Source organism: Saccopteryx bilineata, chromosome 4 (assembly GCF_036850765.1).
Source record: "Saccopteryx bilineata isolate mSacBil1 chromosome 4, mSacBil1_pri_phased_curated, whole genome shotgun sequence".
NCBI classification, from domain to species: domain Eukaryota; kingdom Metazoa; phylum Chordata; class Mammalia; order Chiroptera; family Emballonuridae; genus Saccopteryx; species Saccopteryx bilineata.
Genome location: NC_089493.1, coordinates 72,934,887 through 72,959,009, shown reverse-complemented (window position 1 = coordinate 72,959,009; position 24,123 = coordinate 72,934,887). Strand labels below are relative to the sequence as shown.

At 41.5% G+C, this 24,123-nt stretch overlaps 1 protein-coding gene across 10 annotated transcripts in view; it reads left to right on the top strand.

Moving 5' to 3' along the window:
* Positions 1–12,622, top strand: part of SEMA6D (semaphorin 6D) — a 452,494-nt gene extending 439,872 nt beyond the window's left edge. For 3 of the 10 annotated variants that reach the window (XM_066276515.1, XM_066276513.1, XM_066276514.1), the window contains 13 exons: positions 111–201; positions 634–753; positions 1,454–1,542; positions 2,240–2,457; positions 2,571–2,702; positions 3,018–3,173; positions 3,266–3,439; positions 4,247–4,387; positions 4,483–4,560; positions 4,979–5,079; positions 5,473–5,529; positions 7,043–7,210; positions 8,951–12,622. In XM_066276515.1, the coding sequence (XP_066132612.1) occupies positions 111–201; positions 634–753; positions 1,454–1,542; positions 2,240–2,457; positions 2,571–2,702; positions 3,018–3,173; positions 3,266–3,439; positions 4,247–4,387; positions 4,483–4,560; positions 4,979–5,079; positions 5,473–5,529; positions 7,043–7,210; positions 8,951–10,239 (2,814 nt within the window). In that variant the 3' untranslated portion in view covers positions 10,240–12,622. The remainder of the gene's footprint in view (positions 1–110; positions 202–633; positions 754–1,453; positions 1,543–2,239; positions 2,458–2,570; positions 2,703–3,017; positions 3,174–3,265; positions 3,440–4,246; positions 4,388–4,482; positions 4,561–4,978; positions 5,080–5,472; positions 5,530–7,042; positions 7,211–8,950) is intronic. The other 7 variants (XM_066276516.1, XM_066276518.1, XM_066276520.1 and 4 more) reach the window with 7 other exon arrangements.
* Positions 12,623–24,123: the final 11,501 nt, after the last annotated feature.

Here is a 24,123-nt window from a genome sequence, read left to right as displayed (position 1 = left end):
GCATAAAGACAAAAATATTTAAATAGAATTTCAGTACAAATAAAGCAGTATTGCCTTCAAACAGGTACATTGAACAGATGTGACACCAGCTATTTATTTTTCTTTTGTAGTTGAATACCTTAGAGTATGATGGGGAAGAAATTAGTGGCCTGGCAAGATGCCCATTTGATGCCAGACAAACCAATGTTGCCCTTTTTGCTGGTAAGATTCTTTATTGTAATGAATATAAATGATTAATGACATTGAAGGTGCAAAAGGAATTTAAAGGAAGAGGAAATGATCATAACTAGGATAGCTACCTTCATCCAGGTGTTTCAAGGTCTAAAAGCTATGAAAAATTTTCTAGAAAAGAATTAAAGGTAAGCATAGCATCATATTGTATTCTAACACTGTTGTTAGGTAGGCCAGTGACCCTGAATAAGTCATTTAACTTTTTGAAGCTTGGATTCTTCATCCTTAAAATTAGGTAATATTATGGGCCAAGCTGTCACAGGTTGATGATGAGCATCAGGTTTAGCTTTATTTCTATATACAGGACTAACAGGTGAAAGCACTGCAAAGAGTATCACACATAAGGCAACACGCCACAGGATAATTATGGTTATTCTACTCAAATTATAACTTTGGTTTCAGATGGGAAGCTATATTCTGCCACAGTGGCTGACTTCTTGGCCAGTGATGCTGTTATTTATCGAAGCATGGGCGATGGGTCTGCCCTTCGTACAATAAAATATGATTCCAAATGGATAAAAGGTACCTTTGAAGAGCAGTGTTGTGGGATCACCAAGGGTAGTGGGTTAGCCAAGGGAGAACAGGAGCCCTGGACATCAGGATGTTCCATGCATGATGTTATATTGTTTATTTGTAGCAAGTATAAGCTGCTTTGGTTGTGAACAAGGGTATTGACAAGAAATGAGGAGACCTGTAGCCAAGGCAAAAAAGTAGATTCATTCAGGATTTTATCTTAGGTGACCTCAAAAATAAATAAACAGAAAGGGGTTCCATTTCAATGTGCCTATTTGCCAAACTCTGAATGCACATGACACTCCTTGCCCACTCTCATGACTACCTATCCTGAAAAGTTAACAGTGAGAGTTGATTCGGTCACAGCTGCACAATCATTTTGTTCTTTGGAGTCTAGAAATCAAGATTTAAAAAAAAAAAATCTCAACGTAAGAGATTTGCTTCCCTAGTTAAATAGGTTAATGAGTAAATGTGTTGAAACAAAGACCTTTGCTAGTGTTCAGTTCCCGGCAGGCTTTTCACAGTCCATTAATTGACATTAAAGACTCCACGGTCCCTGGAGCTTCAAGTCACCCATGTCGGGACTCAGACTAGTTGGTGTATTGAAGTTCTCATTGGCTTAACATCTGTCAGTCATGCCTGGCAGTCAGGGTTGTACGCTGATTGAATTATCCTTTGAGAACCTGTGTGTTTGTGATTTTTCTTCCAGAGCCACACTTTCTTCATGCCATCGAATATGGAAACTACGTCTATTTCTTCTTTCGAGAAATTGCTGTGGAACATAATAATTTAGGCAAGGCAAGTATAGGTGCTTGATTTGTACTGTGGACCTGTACTACATAGAATTGAGCCTACTTTGGTAGCAGTATGGCCTTTGTGTTTAGGGCCAAGTGCAGAGAGGTGAGTAGCTTCTCAAGAGAATATTTGCTGACAAACACCTGAACAATGGTTTGAATGGGAATAGCAGCCTTTGGCCTTCAGAAGGTTTCATTTTTTTTCTGCCTGTACAGACAGAGCTCTGCCGGCACCCTTGAGCTAGAGATGTTTGATTAACTCTTGAACAATTTATTGATAGTTCATTGTTTCTCTGTGTCAAAGGCTGAATGGAAAGTAAGGCCCTTGTTCAACTTGGAGCACTTTGGTAAAAGCCCATATGAGTTTAAAGTATTGCCGGCCCTTCTACATCAGATTCAAGGATTTCATTAGGGACATGAGAAGCAAAGTGGGAGACAGAGTGCGGGAATGGTCTCCATTCCGCCAGGCGGTTTAATAGCTCACTTCCTGGGGGGCTTGTGTGGCAGAACAGGAAAATGGCCCTTGTTTCTCACAGGTACATCTAGTTTACATTCTTAGTCTACAGGTCCCCAGAGAGAAGACTGCTAGATTTCTTTAAACCAGATAAATCTTTAGCGTTTTCTGTCCCATAAACAGCAGCTTTTGGCTTTCATTGCCCCTTTCTGCTCATAACCCCGCATTACACTTGGTCCCTTGGCAGGCTGTCTATTCCCGTGTGGCCCGCATATGTAAAAACGACATGGGTGGCTCCCAGCGGGTCCTGGAGAAACACTGGACTTCATTTCTGAAGGCTCGGCTCAACTGTTCTGTCCCCGGAGACTCGTTTTTCTACTTTGATGTTCTGCAGTCTGTTACAAACATAATACAAATCAATGGCATCCCCACGGTGGTTGGGGTGTTCACCACCCAGCTCAACAGGTGAGAGCAGGTCTTTGGTACCTCGAAAGATGTTCTGCCCTAGCTTGTGGGACCCACAAATGAGTCAGTCCGTTGTCACCTGATGGTTTTCCGATGGTTCTCCCCCTTTTCAGCATTCCTGGTTCTGCAGTCTGTGCATTTAGCATGGATGACATTGAGAAAGTATTCAAAGGACGATTTAAAGAACAGAAAACTCCTGATTCTGTTTGGACAGCAGTCCCTGAAGACAAAGTACCGAAGCCAAGGTAAAGAAAAAAGATGAAAGGGGTTGTTGTCTTTACAACACCGTCCGGCCTCGGGAAGCATCCGTCCTCAGAGAGCTGCTGGGCTGGCCGCTCACGTGTGGCAGGGATCCCTGTGCGGCACGATGGACAGGAAGCTGGTCAGCATCACCCTATGAGCGTGAATGTGGAGAGCCCGCTGGAATTGGGGAAATAGCATTGCTCTCTGGGTTCTGCTCACCCTTTCTCTCTTGACCTCTTCTTTAAGAATGGACACTTATTCCTTAAATACAGTTTATGGGTTGGGAAAAACAAAACAAAACACTGTTTGCCTTCCAGGCCTGGTTGCTGTGCAAAGCATGGCCTTGCTGAAGCTTATAAAACCTCCATCGATTTCCCGGATGAAACCTTGTCGTTCATCAAATCCCACCCCCTGATGGACTCTGCCGTCCCACCCATTGCAGAGGAGCCCTGGTTCACCAAGACTCGGATCAGGTAAAACCCTGCAGAAACAGGGACCCACTCCCATCCAGTCCTTTCTCTTCCTCTTGACCCACCCCTCTGACTGGGCTCTCCTCCTCTGGCAGGTATAGACTGACAGCCATTGCCGTTGACCATTCTGCCGGACCCTACCAGAACTACACTGTCATCTTTGTTGGCTCAGAGGCTGGAGTAGTACTTAAAGTTTTGGCAAAGACGAGTTCTTTCTCTTTGAATGATAGCGTATTACTGGAAGAGATTGAAGCATACAACCATGCAAAGTAGGTCTATTTTACGAGAACGCTCTTCAGCGCTGCTCAAAAATTTCCGGAGTTTATTTTATCTAGTCATTTCCTTTCAGCCCTCTAAATTAGCAGTGGTTTGGCATATTACTGTTTTGGGTTTTGTTGCTTTTTTTTTTCCCCCTCACTGAAATAAATCCTGAGTTTTGTTTTCTTCCTGAGTCCACTGGGGCATGCATGGAGGTGGGCTATTGATGAGTTTAAAAATAATTCAGCCCTTGTCCTTTACCTGTGGAAGATGAGAGCATTTCAGCATCACCCCTACTACATTGCAGATAAATTTCAGGATGTTACATGCAGCAGACAGTTGCAAGCACACACACATACCCAGAATGCAGTTCTTCCAACTACTGACATAAAAGATTATTTAGACCATTAAAACGAACAAGAAATAGATGAGAGAAATGGAATGAAAGAAAACTAAGGCTTGATCCAGAAACATATAGCACAGGAAGATTTAAATGCATTAAAACATTATCCCTTTTTTCCCCTATAGTCCAACACGGTTTTCACAAATATAATTCCCTTTGATCATCAGAATGGGAAAGCAATCTTAAGAAACCCTTTATCCAGCCTGAAATGTAACCAAGCATGCAGAGCAGTAGAAGATGAATCACATAATTATAACTTAAACTATGTACCTGCCCGGTTTGCTACCGAGCATATTCCTTAAGACCTCCCCACCTCTCAGTACTTGGCAAAAAACCAAACCGTGCTTGTCTTGGATAGTTCATGTATTTTCTGACTTTCTAAATGTATGGCTTCAAAATGTATCTCACAATGTAGGTGTAATGCTGAGAATGAGGAGGACAGAAAAGTCATCTCATTACAGCTGGATAAAGATCATCACACTCTGTACGTGGCCTTCTCTAGCTGCATCATTCGCATCCCCCTCAGCCGCTGTGAGCGTTATGGATCATGTAAAAAGTAAGCTGCCATTTTTGTTTCTGCCCTGGGGCTTGCAGCATTAAGACCTTTGATGATGAGAAAATCCAAGTTCCATTCTGTTTGGTTCCTTGCAGGTCCTGTATTGCATCTCGGGACCCATACTGTGGCTGGTTAAGCCAGGGGACCTGCGGTAGAGTCACCCCAGGGGTGGTGTAAGTAGACTTTGCCTCCTTAGCTAAGATCTCCACATTTGCTCCTATCTTTCCCAGAGTTTCTAAAGCTAGAAATTTTAGAAAACATCCAATAACACTACTTTTATTTTTTTCTCTTTATTTTTTCTTCCTGTTTTTGTTTATCTTGTTTTTGTTTGTTTATTTTTATATGGGAGAAGTGGGGGAAAAAAGAGAAATCTGTAGCTGTGAGAGGGGAGATTATAGACAGCATAATACCTAAGTGACATAGGCAGTTCCCTTCTGCTCTCTTACACAATCCAGTGACCAACCATTTAACAAAAATACTCAACTTAGCAAGCTATGTTGTAATGTCCGTGTTTTTTCTCTCTGCCTATTCTTACTACTAATCGATTTGTGTTCTTGGTTCTGCTCTGGTTGTCACTTGTTTCCTATGAAGGCTGTTAACTGAAGACTTCTTTGCTTTCCATAACCACAGTGCTGGAGGGTACGAGCAGGACACGGAGTACGGCAGCACGGCCCACCTAGGGGACTGCCACGGTAAGACCGGCTCTCCCCCGCCTCCCAGCGCTTCTTTTTTGACCACATTTGCACGTGAACATTATTTTACAACCAGCCTTTTAATGACTCAGGACACATACCACCTAGCATTTAACTTAAACTTCTCAAAAGCTGAGAGCTATTTGGTCATGAGGATACATTAGAGAAGAATCTTATTATTCTTTTTTTCCCCCTTTAGAGAATTGTTGTTGTTTTTTTTTTCTTCACCATTTACAATTTTGTAGGAAATCTAGTAAAAGGTAGTCTAACCAGTAGGTCAGTCTTTTCATTTATAGTCTTTTCTTTTGACTTTTTTAGTTAACTGGAATTCATAAATTTTTGCTTTCTTTTGGTTACTTTTTTACTGATTACTTGTTCCTTTAATTCTTTTAGAAATTTTGCCTACTTCAGCTACACCAGATTACAAAATATTTGGCGGTCCAACATCTGGTTAGTTTTTTAAATTTTTTTTGAATTAACAACCTTTTCTTTCCTTCAGTGCAGCATTTTCAGCCCCTCCCCCTCCTTTTACGCAGTTTGGCAGCCCTTCATTTTTGTGCTTTGACTCATAATCCCACTGATGGCACCAAAAGACTTTTTATTACTCAGTACTTCACCCTGTGGAGCATGTTAACAGTCCATCATTGGCCAAGGCACATCCTCTAAGGAAAAGCAAACAGATTAACATAGACTGCATTTCAGCTGCACGTGTCCCCCCCACCCCGCCCACCCCCAGCTTTCTTCTCACCCTCGTGCATTGTGAATGTCCCCTCTGGCCATCTCTGTGTCATGGATGGCAGGATTTCATTATTTCCCCCCCTTCTCTCCTCACCTTTCCTCAGACCTAGTAAACAAATACACATTTCCCCAAAATGTGTATTTATACATTTTAGAGCTCTTTTTTGAGTGGTATGCGGTAATCCTGGAAAACTTGGACTCTTGTGGCCTCAGTGGTATGACAAAGGCTCCTGGTTGGATGAAGCTGGTTGCTGATGTATTAAGGTGCCCAGTGGGCTCCCCACATCCCTATTAGAGTCTTCATCTGTCACCATTACATCAGTTTGAATTGGGGTCTCTGGAGTTTTAACCTAAAGTTGTGTGCGTACATTTTGAGGGGAAAATCTGTTTGGTGGGGATCAGTAATAGACATGCTAAGAGGTTAAGTCACTCCCCATCCCAGTGCTACTTCTACAACTCACCAGCAGTTTCATTCCTTGGGGGGGAGGTGAGGAGGGGAAGGGATGGCGGATCTAACGTATCAGAACATCCTAATTCAGCTTGTAAATACCGTTTCTTTTGCATGAGTTGCTGCCAACTCTTCGGAAGAAACTCCCTGGGCATTTTGGAAGGCATGGGCAAGGTTCATCCCTGCTTTCGTGCTTTACCGTGGACAGTGAGCCCTCAGAGCAGTGAATAATCTACAGATGGACGGGGGTCCGTGGAAAAGCGGGACGACCTAGGCAGAGCTGGTTTTTCAGGTCCCAGCTCAGGTGTTTGCACGGACCTACCCACGTGCTTTCTGATGAAGCCACACTTAGAGACTCCAGGGAAGGATGTGCAATCTCCAGCCGGCTCTGAAAGTGCTTGAGAAACACCCAGAAAGAGAAATGAAACGATGTTGTCTCACAGAAGGATGAAAAAAGTAGCAATTAATCTTTGAGATTTGTGTTACCTTTTCTGTGAGTGTCATTCATCACCACAGGGACTTTCCAGGAGTGTTCTGAGTGTCTTTAATTTTGAAATCTTAAACATAGTGTTAGTGTGTTTAGTTTTTATTTTTCCATTGCAAGAAAAAAGATTTGGGGTAGGCTCTGTGAATGTGTTTTGATGAAATGCTAGAATAGGGCTTCTCCTAAAATATACTTAAATTGTACTTAAAAAAAAATGCACCAGACCAGTCAGGAAAAAAAAAAAAAATCTGCTGATACTACCCACGTTAATAAAAATCTGTTTGCCACCACAGACATGGAGGTATCTTCATCTTCTGTTACCACAATAGCAAGTATCCCAGAAAACACACCTAAAGTGCTTGATACCTGGAGACCTAAACTGACGAGCTCCCGGAAGTTTGTAGTTCAAGATGACCCAAACACTTCCGATTTTACTGATCCTTTATCGGGTATCCCAAAGGGTAAGGCCTCAGCAGGGAAATCATCTCACTGAGTGGAAATCTGATTCCTAACATCTCTGAGGAGCCTCAGCGCTTAACCCTCTCCTGAGGCTAGCGGGAACAGAGTTGCTAAGCCTCTTCCACCACCTCTGCTGGCCATAGTCGCTTCGGTTTTCTACGATAACTTGGAGTGCATTCCTTCGACGATGAAAGAGGTGGAAGCTGTTAAAGAAAGGGTGGTGAAACAGCCACTCAGACAATCTAATCTGTTGATTTCTGTCTGGAGATTCTGGAGACTTGTGGATATCAGGGAATTTCGAGGGTCACCCCACCACATCCAAAAACTTGTGAATACCCCGATGTCAGAGATTTTACCTCAAGAACTTTTCCCAGTCTTCTCTTTAGCTACAGTTCAAAAATGCAGTATGCAAAGGATGTATGAGGTACTCAGTTGCTTGAATGCCACAAGCAATAAAATGTAACAGCTCATAATACTAGAAGCAGTTATAACATAGCTGCCCAAGGAGTAGGCTTATTTGATACATGATTCAAAAAAAAAAAAAAAAAAAAATCTATTCTGTAGTGCTTACTGAACTATGGGATCAGGTTTCCAATCAGTTTCTATGACAGTGCATTGTCATTTATTATTTATGTCTGTTGATTTGGGTTTTATATATTTTCACTGTAAACAACTTTATAATAATTCTTTTTGCTTTTTCTTGAGTAGTACCATTTCTACTTTTCTTTCTTTGTCTTTCAAAATGCCACTGAATCTCATAACCCTAGACATTTATTAAAAACAACTAACATTCAAAGGCCTTAGTACTAACCTAAAGCAACCAAATCTTCAAAGTCACTCTGACTTACCTTATTCTGGGATAGCTGTGTTTATAGCATGTAACAGACTTGGATACCTCTTAAACTAACATTTCATTGGTTGACTGTTAGATGTCTGTGGTTGCATTAAAAATCCCGATAATTAAAAATAATTCTCTCTTCTTCTAGTCTAACTTAAATATTTCTAAATACCTCAAGTTATTTGAATTATGTTACTTAACTAATGCAAGATATTATTTTCTTAGACTGTTTAAATTTCTTTCATATCAGGCAATTCAAGAGTGCTTGACCCCAAGATGGAATGAAAAAAAAAATCAAACAAATTTATTTGTTAGCTAACAGTGACCAAGCAGGTGCTTTTAGTTTGTAACAAGTTGTGTTTTTATTCTGATTAAGATAGCATAATTGTATTAGCATAATTTTGTTAGAATAAAATATATAGATGCCATTTCATACATTTTCCTAATCCTAGCAGCTTCCCTTTAATCCTCAGTTATGATTAGGAGAAAACCATGAGATAAAACATTATGAGCTTAAAACAGGCCATTTAGAAAATAGACACCTTTCTAATTCTAATTTTTAGATAGAAACTCTTAAAATGTCTAATAACTTTTTAAGAAGTCTTGGGGGGGAAAGAGACATTGAATACAGAGCAAGGGGAGGTTAGAGTTATCCTGGCATTTGCAGCGATCAGATGTCTGTGGGGATCCTATGTAATTAAAGAAAAAAATGTAACAGACTTGGATACCTCTTAACCTAACATTTCATTGGTTATTTTAAGAGTCTACAGAATTTTAGAGTCTACTGACCCTCCAAGCTAAGCATATAGACCATATGAAGGTAGTGTTGGCTCAGTGGAAACTGTTTGCTGGCAATATTGTTCAGAAGAGCACCTCACCGAGACCCTCCCTGTGTCTATTGCAGGTGTGCGATGGGAAGTCCAGTCTGGAGAGTCCAACCAGATGGTCCACATGAATGTCCTCATCACCTGTGTCTTTGCTGCTTTTGTTTTGGGTGCATTCATTGCAGGTGTGGCAGTGTACTGCTATCGTGACATGTTCATTCGGAAGAACAGAAAGATCCACAAAGATGCAGAGTCTGCTCAGTCATGCACGGACTCCAGTGGAAGTTTTGCCAAACTGAATGGTCTCTTTGACAGCCCAGTCAAGGAATATCAGCAGAATATTGATTCTCCCAAATTGTATAGTAACCTGCTGACCAGTCGGAAAGAGCTACCACCCACTGGAGAAACTAAATCCATGGTAATGGACCATCGAGGCCAACCTCCTGAGCTGGCTGCACTCCCCACACCTGAGTCTACGCCTGTGCTGCACCAGAAGACCCTGCAGGCCATGAAGAGCCACTCAGACAAGACCCATGGCCATGGGGCATCAAGGAAAGAAACCCCCCAGTTTTTCCCTTCTAGTCCTCCTCCCCACTCCCCATTAAGTCATGGGCACATCCCCAGTGCCATTGTTCTTCCTAACGCCACCCATGACTACAACACGTCTTTCTCAAACTCCAATGCTCACAAAGCTGAAAAAAAGCTTCAACACCTTGACCACCCTCTTACGAAGTCATCTAGCAAAAGAGATCACCGGCGTTCTGTGGATTCCAGAAATACCCTCAACGATCTCCTGAAGCATCTAAATGACCCAAATAGTAACCCTAAAGCCATCATGGGAGACATCCAAATGGCCCACCAGACCCTGATGCTGGATCCCGTGGGACCCATGTCTGAGGTTCCACCTAAGGTTCCTAACCGGGAGGCATCGCTCTACTCTCCTCCTTCAACTCTCCCCAGAAATAGCCCAACCAAACGAGTGGATGTCCCCACCACTCCTGGAGTCCCAATGACTTCTCTGGAAAGGCAAAGAGGTTACCACAAAAACTCTTCCCAGAGGCACTCTATATCTGCTATGCCTAAAAACTTAAACTCACCAAATGGTGTTTTGTTATCTAGACAGCCTAGCGTGAACCGTGGTGGGTACATGCCCACCCCGACAGGGGCAAAAGTGGACTATATCCAGGGAACACCAGTGAGTGTTCATCTGCAGCCTTCCCTCTCCAGACAGAGCAGCTACACCAGTAATGGCACCCTACCTAGGACGGGGCTAAAGAGGACACCGTCCTTAAAACCTGACGTGCCACCAAAGCCTTCATTTGCTCCTCAGACGACATCTGTCAGACCACTGAACAAATACACTTACTAGGCCTCAAGTGTGCTATTCCCCATGTGGCTTTATCCTGTCCATGTTGTTGAGAGGGTGATGTTGTAAGGGTACCTTAAGATAAGAGACTCACTTGTATTTTAAGAGAACCAAGTGGCCAAAGAAACTCTTTCTAACTTTGGCAACATCAGAACTTGCCACATGTAGCTACTGCAACAAGGCTTCTGTGTACTGTGCCTGAAAACAAAGGAAGGTGCTGGCCATTTCATTTCTATTGTTTGAAGCTAAGGAGAGGTGTAGCTCAGTGGGGCTATCTTCCCAGTGTGAAGAGCTGATACAGTACACAAAAAAAATCTGTGAGCAAATACTTGAAAATGGGTTCAACTTAGACTGCCATTGTGTGTGGTCTTCCCATTAAATGTGAACATTTTAATATGTATGCATTCACCTTGCCTCTTGCACAAATGTCAAAAACAATGGTAATATTTCAAAGAAGCAAACTTGTAGATTACCAAACAATTTGCTTAAAAGTCAGTCTTAGACCCAAACTGTAGCATTTTTTTTTTATGTGGGGCATTTTTTTCATGCCACCTGTGTTGCGTGTGTGTGCGAGCGTGCGTGCGTGCGTGTGTGTGTACGTGCATTCTGTATCCCCTAGGATTTGATTAGGTGCCCATTGCATCTTTTTTGTGCTATGAAGTTGTTTACATTGAGCATGACTGAACAATAACTACTTCCCACAGCAGTCCATTGGGTTCAGCTTTGAAAAAGAAAGAAAATCAAGGCTGATTCAACCATCAATATAATTGACTTACACGGTACCCAATGCCAGAATGTAAGAGTTCTAAGTAATTTTGTGCTGCTATTCATTAAAACTCCTATTACAGTCTTGCCAGCTTAAGAAGATAGAGATGTTAAGAGGTATCCTTGATTTATCCAACAGTATTCAGTAGTAAAATTTACCTGTCCACTGTGAATCCGAGCCTGAGTCACTTCTATTTAACCTTGGGCACACTAATTAAGGTTTTATTTTGATTGTTTTTGGTTTTTCCCGTGCAGTAAAATTTCTCTTCCTTTAACTCCTCTTACTCCAATATTTAAAATTAAAAAAAAAAATACAAAAGAAGAAAATGTGAAAAAAAAATTGTAATTGGCTTAACAGACACAGTCTATGAAAACCTAATAGTGGTGCAATCATGCTGTCTATGTTGTGTTATATGAGAAATTCCCCCTAAGTCATGCAGGTAATGACAATATACTGTAAATATTACATGTGAGTTTACCTGAATCTGTGCATTTTGTGCCTTATTCATGCGAATGATAGAAATACTAAAGTATGTCAAGTGTTTTCAGTATAGCACATCATTTACTGAGTGCCAGTTGTAAGTGTTTTTCAACCAGCACCTGGAAAGACTTTTTTTAAAAATCATAAAAAACAACCTAAAACAATTAACTGTAAAACGGTCCACCCAAATAGCATTACGTCCTTTGCCATGATCAACATTCCACTCCTGCTTTCCTAAGGATGAAACAGTGATAATGTGAAGTCAAATGAGGTTTCCTGGGTAATGTGACACCTGTGGAAACCTTATAGAGTCATTTATTCGTAGCTCTGCAGGAGCCACTAACAGTTGTTGATGGGCAATCCCAATGACTGTTTCAGTTACTGGGCTGCACGTGACACCGTGGTTTATTGACCCTCCTCTAGAAAGTATCAAGGCAGATGAATGCTCCTGACTTAGCCAGACAAGTAAGTTCAGTTGATTTCTTGTGATAATGCTGATGATATTACATTATTTGGGGGAGGATGGGTGGCAGAAGACCAAGAACATTTTTATACAAAATGTAGAATACTGATACAGTTATTCTTTTCCTTTGAGAATATTGTTTTCTAAACAACATGATTCCCTGAGATCTCTGGAAGCTCAAAAGCTAAAACTTCTGTTCTTGAAACACTTCAGCTTTGCAACTAAAAATATTACAGATTAATAATAAATTAAACCAACCGACGATAAACACTACTCAGTCCACCGCCGACACGACACGCGTGTTTGAATTCACCTTACCAATATTAATCCCGGCGTGCGGAAAGCAGAACAGTAACTCTGTGTGGCTCCAGGATAACCCTTTGTAACATCGTGCTGCCTTGTAGTTCGTAATGTGAGTTCTATCGTATTTATGTTGAAATTTCTAACATTAAATCTAGTCTCTATCCTGTTAATTTAATTTTTAAATGCTTTATCCATTTGTGCAAAGGTAAACACAGATTGTATCTTTTTTAATGTTATGGCATAAAAAGTAACCCTAAAGTGAAGTGGCTCTATACTGTTTTATAGAGTACTTTAACATGTATAGATATCTTGTAAACTTGTATTGTGGATGTGTAAATAATATGTACTTTGGGTTTTTAACACCGCATGTAAAGTCAAAATAAAATATATAAATCATTATATTGTGCCTTTTGATATTGAAGAGGTTTATAATGTATCATATTTTCAAAATATTTACTTGAGTCAATACCAGTGGAAGTTTCTTTTGAAAAATCTACCAAAATGATTTTGAAAACCAGATGAACTGTCTTGTGTCAACAAATGCTATAGGCAAACCTACTAGTGACTTACTTGTTCACATATCTAGTTCAACAGACATTTTTAAAATTTGTGACTTGTATTCCTGCTTTTTTCAAGGTCATTTTACATCAAAATTGGTATATTGGATTCCTGTGAACATTTCCTGCTACTTGGTATATGGCATTTCTCAATTCTGTTGTTTAGATATCTTCCCCAAATATTGGAATGGAAGGTCAAGTTTTGATTCTTCCCTTAGCATGGAGTGCTCTGGTGGCTGCTGTCATTGGGGATGCTGAGGATGTCATTGCCACACTGCTTCTGGGAGAGACAATAGGAATGTTTGTAGCAACCCCGGCACCTCCTTCCTCCATGGCCACAGTTTTTTCCAAGAGCCCCAGCAGCACCTCTGCAGAAGCAAAAGTTGTCATATTCCTGTCTTGGTACTTTTTCTCTTTCACAATGTCATCTAATGAAGCATGCTGCATTTCAGTGTGTTAGCTCATGGTATCAGGGGTCCTTTTTCATTCCTGTCATGGCATAGTCTAGTTTAGAGATAGGAGGAAGATAGCCTCCCATGAGAGAAAGCTTAATGGAAGGCCTATTTAACCTTTATAAAAGCTACTACCACCACAACTGTACAGGCAGCAAGGCAGCCTCACTAGTCATATAGCCTGACTGGCATTCATTCAGCACCCTGTTCCCCATTGCAGGAAGTCTGTAAGCCTGTACCTCCTGCAGTGCCTGGGAAAGGGGTGGGTGGGTCTCCCTTCTCACTGACTTGCAGAAGTGCACTTGCAACTCTTAGAATTTAAACAAATGTGTCCTCAGTTGGTTAGAGCATTATTTTAAAGCACAGAGGTTGCTGGTTTAACCCCCCCGTAAGGTACATACAGGAACAGGCCGATGTTCCTGTCTCTCCCTCTCTTGCTAGTATTAATAAATAAATTTTTAAAAATTGTTTTAAAAAGAATTTAACAAATGAAGAAAGAGACAAGGGAAATATATCTTCAACCTTGTTTCTTCCTGGGCATCTTGAATATTGTAATCTTACATTTACATTTTCTATTTCTATTAGTATTGATTACACCTTATGACCATTATACCAGTCTTCCTGGAGATTTTTCTTTTTTTTTTTTTCTTTTAAAAAGTGTATCTATCTTTTCTTCCCTGATAGACTTAACCTTTTTCAATTGTGGACATCTTTGATAATTTAATGATTGTTACCGACTGAGTTGAATTTCACTTTTCAGGAGATTTATGGACCCCCTGAAAATACAACTCTTGAAGATAAATATTTTAGTGTCATTTGAGAGAAGGAGCTTTTCATAAGGAAGACACTGTAAAAGCATACTTTAATTAACCAGGACAGAACACCTATTCTCTGGGTCCAGAAATCCCATTGATTAGGCATTTTGGTTGCTCTGGGGTGTGTGGCAATTTTGAAGCCAGAAGGAACATTTGAGTTGCTGATCCAAGCCAAGAAGAAAGAGCGTCTCCCATGCAAGGCAGCGACCTGAAGGCTGAAGTGTGGTGAGGTCCCAGAAAGACTGACCTTCCTGCCATCTGAGAGAGGCCGACATTTCGCCCTCCCTTCCTACCTCATCTTCATCCTTGTCAGAGGAGGAGGGCAAAGAACAAGGTGTCCAAAATAGCTCTGGGTCCCAGTCTGGAGGTTGGGTTCCAACCCCAGACCTCATCCAGCAACTTCGTAGCACTATACCTCTCTTAACTTCAGCTTTCTCATTTTTGAAAGAAATGGTTTGACACTCATATCTCTGACAGTTTTATGCTACCTGTCAACTCTATAATTCTATTACTAATTCTATGAATGCTATGCTTAAATATTACTCTTTCAATAGCTTGATTTGTGGGATTTTTATGGGTGTGTGAGATCTGTTCCTGTCAGATGTGAGAAGTATGTGAAATTAGCGATGAAAAAGGCATTATAAACAATGCGCTTTAAGCCATTTAGCTGCGATCTGTATTTGATGTTAACCCTTTTTGCATATATAACAGACAAAACAGATCTCTGCCAATGTTGCATTCATTGTTTGCATTCAATGTTTGCATCAAATAGATGTGATACCATAAAAAAGGAAGAATTGGACCTGTAATAAAATCAACCTTTAAGTCACATGGGAATAGTGGTGAGAGAATAGGGGGTGGTAAAATTCTGGCTATGGATCAACTGAAATTCACACATAAAGGAAAACAGAATATTTTTAGACATTGTCCCATGATATGAGTCTTTTTTAAATTAGGTATTGATTACTAGTTGATAAAATCTCTTTGTAGCATGCTGTTTGGTTTATCTTAGCCTCTGATGCCGGGTTTTAGTGAAAGGAAGTATGAAAATAAGACATTTGTTACTATGCAGTGTTACTTGTAACTGTTCTTCCTTTTGTGTGAGGTGAGCCCACCTGATGCTACCGTAAAGACTGACTTGAGGTCAGTTAGGGTAATTGTAAGAGGACAGCTTGGTCAGCGTCGAGCAGCCCTGCCAGTGCAACCTTCTGTGATGGTGGAAATGTTCTCTACCTGTGTATACTGTAAGTATGAGCACTTAGACAATGCTGGTCTAGAAAGCCACTGTTGTTACTGCCACCACTGTCAGAGGTCAGGCTGCTGCCCCGAATGCAGCAATTTCAAGGGGTATGTATGGAACTGATTAAAAGATGAGACGTGCTTTGTACATTTTGTTCATCTACCCTTGTGCCTCTAATATCAGCTGGGCTTATAATTGGTCACCAACCAAGCACAGATCTAGTCTGAGGTACTTTTGTTTTTGTGTATGTGTGGTTGTTTTTTTTTCTATTTAGAAACTGGGATAAGCACATGCATTGGTACCTGAGAGAGGGTCAGCACCTGGGTTGCGAGGACAGGCTTCTTTTAGGATTGTTTGGAGCTATTCAGTTAATCCTCAACACGCTTTCTGTTGGAAAAGGACAAGATGTGTTACCCCCATTTTCAAGGTGCAGAAATTGAGGTCTGTGGGGCTGACAACTGTAGAAATACAGATGGCTGCCAACTCAAAAATCAGAACTGTTTCACCTATTCTCCCACTCGTGTCCTATGTACAAACCAACACGGTCCATGAAAAGGCTGAATAAGAATACCAGTGTGCAGTCAGAAAGGATGGCCTCGCTCCAGCACTCCATGTATAATGAGGACAAACCAAAAAGGTAGAATAATTATAGTATCCAGGGGAATGTACCAAACATCCAGAGAAAAAATGAAACATTCAGTGGATCAGACACATGTTGGACCATCGTAATGAACACGCCAAATCAATTATTTGAAAAAAAAAATGCATGGATTGAGTTGATGTGTAAGTTGAAATCAACCAAAAAGGATGGACTTGCCGCATTAAAGGAAACTAACCTGATGTATATAAATCGTACCCATCTAAGTCTCTGGGCGTCCTGCCAGAGCTGCATCTGTGCACTCTCAGAGTCTTGGGGAAGAATTCACTTTATTTCCGTATTTCTTCATATTGAGCTGGGATTGCATATTGGGAGTCAAACACAGTTGTAATTTTTCCACTGCTACCTATGGTCGGGGGAGCTGCAGGAGTCAGACTTTTTCTGACAGGAGAATGTTTTCAGGTAATCTGCCTAGTCCTCTGTGAGGCACAAAGGAAGCACACGGAAAATGCCTGTTGAAGGAGCAGAGTTGGTGACTGACTCCCTCTCAGAATTTTATTCTAAGTCAGATGGCAGGGCCTGGCCAGGTATTTGCAGCTCTTAGTGCTAATGAGCATATTGGAAGCACATCCCCCTTCTTAGCATTTTCAAACCATGTTCCCACATAAGAGGATTACAGAACTCTTCAAACATCCTGAAAGGGGCACTCCATGGGTTTGGGGACAATTTTAGAAAATGAAAAAAGGAAATGGAACCTTAGGGTACTTCTGCAAATCTGAAAACTTCCGTTGTTCATGAGCATGTGGGAACTGAGTTAGGGTCCAAATTCAAGGACATCTATCGCAGAGAGACAGGACCATTCACCGGTCCAGGCAATCTGGGTGTTTGTTGGTCAGTATGTACCTGCGGCAACTCATAACATTAAATCAAACCTTAAGATTCAACCTGGCTCGACAGTCTCCTCAGATCGCCTAAGTGAAGGCTGCCCCCGAATAAGTCCATCTGAAGTGAATTTCAGGATTTACTAAGCTATTATTTCCATTTACCTATGCAACCTCCCTCCAGAGAGGTAGAAACAGCTGAATTCTTGATGTCTGCTTAATTTACATGAATGTTTATCATAAATGTATTTAATGAAAATGGCAAAATACTAAACTGAATAAAGTGATAGAATTCAATTGTTTATTTAAATGTAAATAAACACAGAGAGTTTAGAAAGAAACACAAAAATATTAAAGCTGGTTATAATCATTAGAACCAACATATTTTGAAAACTGTGCTCCTTTCAAACATATTTTGGGAAAATTCTTAAAATTTTTTAAATTTAGAAATTAAATTTAATTGGGTGACATTGATCAATAAGAGTACATAGGTTTCAGGTGAACATTTCTATAGCATTTGAACTGTTAGTTGTGCTGTGTGCCCCTCACCCTAAGTCAAATCACTTTTTGTCACCATGTATACATATTTGTCCCTCTCTACAACCCTCCCCACTCCACTCTCCAGTTTCTAAGTGGTTCTAAGTTTGTTTTAGACAAAAGAGAAAACAATATTCTGGAAACAGCCCCAGACTTAGTTATTTGGTCTCAAGGCAAGTTGAAGTCTGCTCACTGCAAAACACAGACTTCCTGAGGGTTTGATTTAGCTAAAAGGGAGATGTCACTGATTATGACCTACCTTGATGTCCTTAGTTCCTAAAGTGTATAAACAGTGCTTTTTTTGTTGTTGGGTTTTGTTTTTTTGTTTGTTTGGTTGGTTTTTTATTTTGTTCTGTTTTTTTTCTGGAGATGCTAAGACTCGACTGATGAAATGTGGAAATCTTAGAAACACCAAACACAGTAGAGAGGTTCCTGACAAACAAAACGACCCAAGCGGAGCTGCCCAGACAGCTGTGGGCGCTAAGCAGGGAACCGAGTGGACACTGAGGGTCCCAAGCCGGACTCAGAACCGAGAGGCTGCTGCGTCAGCTGGGTCGGCTTCCTGTCTCAAAGGGCAGAGTCCAAGAAACCTACAAAGCCCTATTTTCCCCTTTGTCTTTTCTTTCCTGGCTTCCAGAATAACAGAAAGCAAGGGAGCAGAAGAATAGAGAGCAGGCAGGTCTGAGGACAATGAGATTGTTACTGCAATGACAACTGGTGAAAGAACGAAATAATTAGCGGAGCAATCCTCTCCTCCGTGACAGCAGGCCAGTTACCAATGTCGGGAAAGCCACACCCCTTTCCAGTATTCCCTTGAGTTCCCTCTCCTCGCTTTTTAAAAAGTGAATTTTCTAAAAAAAAATAAAAATAAAAAAAATTGTAAGTGAATTTTCTCAGTTTAACAAGTTCTCCTTTGAAGAAGTAACTTTGTCCCTCCTCTTTATTATCGCTATGTGGCACCTTGAAGAGTTTAAAGAACTTTTTAAAGAAAATCGTAACTAGTAGCCAGCCAAGATGAAATTCGACTGCTCAGTTGGCATTTAAGGGCCTGGTTGTATGTCATCTTATTTTTTTTCATTGATGTTTCCAGTGTTCTACCTTTTTCAATAGACAATTCAATAGGAAGATCTTGTTCTCTGAAAATAAGCTTAAGAAGCAATTGGGAGAAAATTACCTGATTGTTGAAAATGTTAAGTTAATCACATACTGGATTTGTGTCTCCTGGTTTTAGATTAGTCACATACTACCAGGGGATAAAGAGATATCTCTAGAGAGGAAGGGTACCTTTGTCATTTTTCCCTATGATATCGTCACAATTGAATACTTTTACAGAGGCTAAAAATGCCAAGTACAGCAAATCCTCACTTAACATTTTCAATAGGTCTTAGAGCTGCAAAGAAAAGACATATAACACATTTTACCATAGGTTAATTGCTATAAATAAGAGTTGAGTTCCTATGGCATCTCATTAACGTTATAACCAAATGATGTTGAACAAAATGGCATTATTCAAAGACCTACTGTACTTCTTCTCCAGCCTCTCTGATAATGAGAACATGGAAACAGTCCAATTCTGGCCTATAGAACCTGAGGTAAGTCTGGGAAGGCTTTGGGGAAGGTTTCCCACACCAACAGAAAGGGAACATGAGGAGAAACTCTCTTCATTTGAATGGTGGTGAATGATATTGAGTGATGCATGGTTCTTATATAAGCTGCTGCCATCTTGGTACCTGGAAGGTAAACTGGAAGAAAAGCCCACAGGCCGAAGATGGTGGAACAAAGAGCTAGGGAGTCCTCAAAATGACTACATAGAGCTGCTGACATCACCAACTTGGAAACCTTCATATTTCTATTATGGGAGAGAGTAATGTTTCTTTTGTCCCATTGCTGATCAGATATTGTTTATTCCAGCTAAAAGCATCTTAACTGATAGTCATTAGCAGGCTTCAGGTGGTTATCTCACAGTGGAGGGATGATAGGGTAGAAATCTTCTCTCTCTCTATCTGTTGGCCCTTATGTAATTTTTTCTATATTAGTGGTCTTCAATTTTGGCTGCCTATTAGAATTACCTGTGGATCTTTTTTTTTTTTAATTTATTTTTTATAGAGACAGAGAGTCAGAGAGAGGGATAGACAGGGACAGACAGACAGGAACGGAGAGAGATGAGAAGCATCAATCATTAGTTTTTCGTTGCACATTGCAACACCTAAATTGTTCATTGATTGCTTTCTCATATGTGCCTTGACTGCAGGCCTTCAGCAGACCAAGCAACCCCTTACTGGGGCCAGTGACCTTGGGTTCAAGCTGGTGGGTTTTTGCTCAAACCAGATGAGCCCGCGCTCAAGCTGGGGACTTCGGGGTCTCGAACCTGGGTCTTCCGCATCCCAGTCCGATGCTCTATCCACTGTGCCACCACCTGGTCAGGCTCTGTGGATCTTTTTAAACATACCAATGGCTAGGCCAAATCCCAAAACTATTAAATCAATGAAATCAGCATCTCTATAGTGGGCCAGTCATTGGCTGTTTTTTTTCTTAAGTACAATTAAAAATTTTTTATTGATTGATTGATTTTAGAGAGAGATAGAGAAGAAGGAGAGAGAGTGAGAAGCATCAACATGAAGTTGCCTCACTTAGGTTGAATGGAGAGCTAAAGCTGAGCCAGTGACTTCTTGCTCAAGCCAGTGACCTTGGGCTTAAGCCAATGACGTTGGGATCATATCAGTGATCCTGCATGCAAGGCAGAAACCCCAAACTCAAGCTGGTAAGCCCACATTCAAGCTTGGTAAGCCCACGCTCAAGCCGATGGCGTCGAGGTTTCAAACTCAAGACCTCAGCACTCCAGGTCAATGCTTTATCCACCATGCCACCACTGATCAAGTGCAGACATTGTTATTTTTGAAGTGCTCTCAGAAAGTTTCTGATAGGCAGCTGGACTTGAAGTCCCCTGCTCTACTTTGTGGCTTTCCTATGTGTGTACAAGTAAGTGTATGTATTTGGTATTTATGACTGAAATAAACAACTTGTATTAGCTTTCTATTGCTTCATAAAAAAATTAGTACAGACATGGAGGCTTATTGGCACACAATTCTCCAGATTAGAGATGTAGCAGGCAGGTGGGAACACTGGGTTGTCTTCTCAGGGTTCCTTAAGCTGAACTCAAGGTCTCAGTTGAACTAGATTCTTATCTGGAGTCTCTGGGAAAGAATCTGCTTCCGACTCTTTCAGGCTGCTGGTAGATTCAGTTTTGGTCATATGAGTGAGGTCCCAGCTCCCTTGCTGGCTGTCAGCTGGTGCCACTCAGCTTCTGGAGGTTACCAGTATCTCTTGTCATGAGGCCTGCCTGCTATATCTGTAAGCCAACAAGGGTATAAATCTTTCTCATTCTTTGACTCTTTATGACATTCCCTCTGCTACCAGCCAGAGAAAACATGCTGCTTTTAATGTACTCACTTCAGAGGTGGTGGGAGGTGAAGGAGGGCATAGAGAGGATAAATGGTGATGGACAGAGACTTGACTTGGGGTGGTGAGCACAAATGCAGTGTACAGGTGACATATTGTAGAATTATGCACCTGAAACCTATATAATTTTGTTAACTAGTGTCACCCCAATAAATTCAATAAAAAAAGAAAATGCCTACTTTAGCATTTTAAATGATCACATAAGGTCCATATCACAAGGCAATCAACTTGGGGCTTAAAATATATTCGAAAATATGGCCCTGGCCAGTGGCTCAGTGGATAGAGCATTGGCCCAGCTTGAGAACATTCTAGGTTCGATTCCCTGTCAGGGTACACAGGAGAAGCAACCATCTGCTTTTCTTCCTGTTCATCTTCCCTTCCCCTTCTCTCTCTTTCCCCCTCTCGAAGCCAGTGGCTCGATTGGTTCAAGCGTCAGGCCCAGGCACTGAGGATAGCTCAGTTGATTTGAGGTTTGCCCCTCCGGGGGGTGAGATGCCGGGTGAATCCCAACTGGGATACATGCTGGAGTCTATCTCATCTAAAAAAAAATCCCTTCACAGCAGTACCAATATTAGTATTTGACTATTAGCAGGGAATGGGAATCTTGGGGGTCAGAAGGCATCTTTAGAATTCTGTGTACCACAATACCCCAAAATGTAGTGGCTGAGAACAGTAATACTTATTTTCTCACAGTTCTATAGGTTGGCACTCAATTGGGACAGCTCACTTCTGCTCCACATTGTATTGGCTTTGAAGTCAGTCAGTTGGTAGAGCTGGTTGTGAGGCTGGCTGGTTTTTGATGGCCTTGCATACATTCGGCCTCAGCTAGGATGTCTGGGATAGCTGGATTTCCATTTTTACATGACTTCTCTTTCTCCCTCCTCCCTCTCTCTCTCTGTCTGTTTCTCTACCCATCTCTCTTTCTCTCTGTATGGTCTCTCACCCTCAAAAAAGCTCCCCTAAACTTGCTTCAAGTTGCAGAGTTCCAAGAAGGAGTGGAAGCTCAAAGACCTCTTAGCAGATATAGTACTCCAGCCTACTGGGAAATACCAGTGTCACATGGAAAAATACCTACTCAAGACACCAACTTGGCTTTGGCCGGTTGGCTCAGCAGTAGAATATCGGCCCAGCATGTGGAAGTCCCAGGTTCAATTCCACAAGTCAGGGCACACAGGAGAAGCGCCCATCTGCTTCTTCACCCTTCCCCGTTTTAAAGCCAGTAGCCACTGCCACCATCACAGCCACCTGGCCCATGCAGGGTCGCATTTGATTTAGACAGACGGTAATGAAATAATGAAGCCAAGAACTGGTGAGCGATTGATTACCTTTAATCCTAGCTTGCACCCAGTGGGCAAGAAATACACACAGTGGGAAAAAACTTCCCTTTCTATTCAGGACTTCCAAAGCCACTGACTTACCCAAGTCTCCTAGAATCAAAGGTTTCTACCTTACCAGCCTTATTCACCTATGTTCTCCATCTCCTTCTCTCTACATAAACTCTGCACAAACTGGCTTCTCCTTCAGCACTCAGCCATCTTGGCTACCTCTCCTCTCCTCCACATGGCCTTACTCTGCTCTTTTCCAGCATGGGCTCCTCTGCCCCATTTTATAGTGTAGAAATCAAAACCTTTAAGCCAATATACAAACAAGGAAGTCTCTGATACAAAGTCACTTATCTGAGGTATAATGGGGTTCCTCATGAGAGTGCACCACCTCAAATCATGCAACAGTCAAAGGTGTGGGGAAAAGCTTAGTGTTGAGAAGATATTAGTATTGAAAGGGTGGGAAAGGCTTAGTCTTAAAACTAAGCCTTAGGCTATAATGACCCTGCCTGCTTACAGCCTGTCTCCCACACCCAATGCAAACTATAAGCAAGCAAACATATATGTCATATTTACAACCTTATTTGACCAACACCTGTCTCCTACCTTGCTATCTCTCTCTTCCCCTCCAGCAGCCAAAGTTCCTTTGGAGCAAAGTTGGCCCAGGCACTGAGGATGGCTCCATAGCTTCCACCTCAGACACTAGAATGGCTCTGACTGCAACGGAGCAACACCCCAGATGGGCCAAGCATTGCCCGCTGGTGGGCATGCTCATGGATCTTGGTAGGGGGCATGCAGGAGTCTGTCTGACTTCCTCCCCACTTCTAACTTCATAAAAATACAAAAAAAAAAAAAAAAAAGACACAAACCTATGTCAAGAGGAAGAGAGAGGGAGGGCTGCCAAGGGAGGCAAAGAGATACCTCCTGAATTTTCTTCTCCCTTAGCTTTCATGAAGCAGAACAGAGAGAACAGGATTACAAGGGAGGGAGATCAGGTAACAAGGGGAAGAATGATTAATGGCCATTTTGCTGACATGGAGAAATGGCTAAATTAATCAGAACACTTTTTTTCTTTTGCTAATTAACAAGCATAAAGAAGGGATGGTCTAGAACAGGGGTCCCCAAACGTTTTACACAGGGGGCCAGTTCACTGTCCATCAGACCGTTGGAGGGCCGGACTATAAAAAAAACTATGAACAAATCCCTATGCACACTGCACATATCTTATTTTAAAGTAAAAAAACAAAACAGGAACAAATACAATATTTAAAATAAAAAACAAGTAAATTTAAATCAACAAACTGTTCAGTATTTCAATGGGAACTATGCTCCTCTCACTGACCACCAGTGAAAGAGGTGCCCCTTCCAGAAGTGTGGCAGGGGCCAGATAAATGGCCTCAGGGGGCCGCATGTGGCCCGCAGGCCGTAGTTTGGGGACCCCTGATCTAGAACCTCTAGGCTAATTTTCTAAAGCCCAGTTCACATGCATTCCTTTATCTGTACAAAGGTCACTCACTCACACTTTCTTGGTGTTTGCATCCAAGAGACAGACATTCACTCAGGGCTTTTAACTCAAGTTCTCCATTCCAAGTCATAGAAGGTTCAAGGTTAAATGGGTGATTCCCTACAAGCAGAGGCCTCAGAAATCACACAAAATCACACTGTCACTGCCTTTTATTTAGAGCAAATCATACGGCCAGCCAAGATTCAGGTAGTAGATTCCACTGCTTGATGGAAGGAACGGTAAAAAATTTATAGCCATATATAATACGTCATAGTAAGTCATTGATAGTTATAATGTTATGTTAACAAAGAGGTGTTTGGATGGTTTTAAAGATGCAAAAAAACCCACGTAGATAGACCTGAGGTATCTTCAATGATAGCCTAAAAATTTCAGTTGGCTCTGATGGAAAAAATCCGCATGGCTGACCCAAACTGCATATTAGGATGTGACCATCAGGAGCCCACTACTCAGATGACAGAAACAAACAAAAACAATCTGTTTCTACAAGTC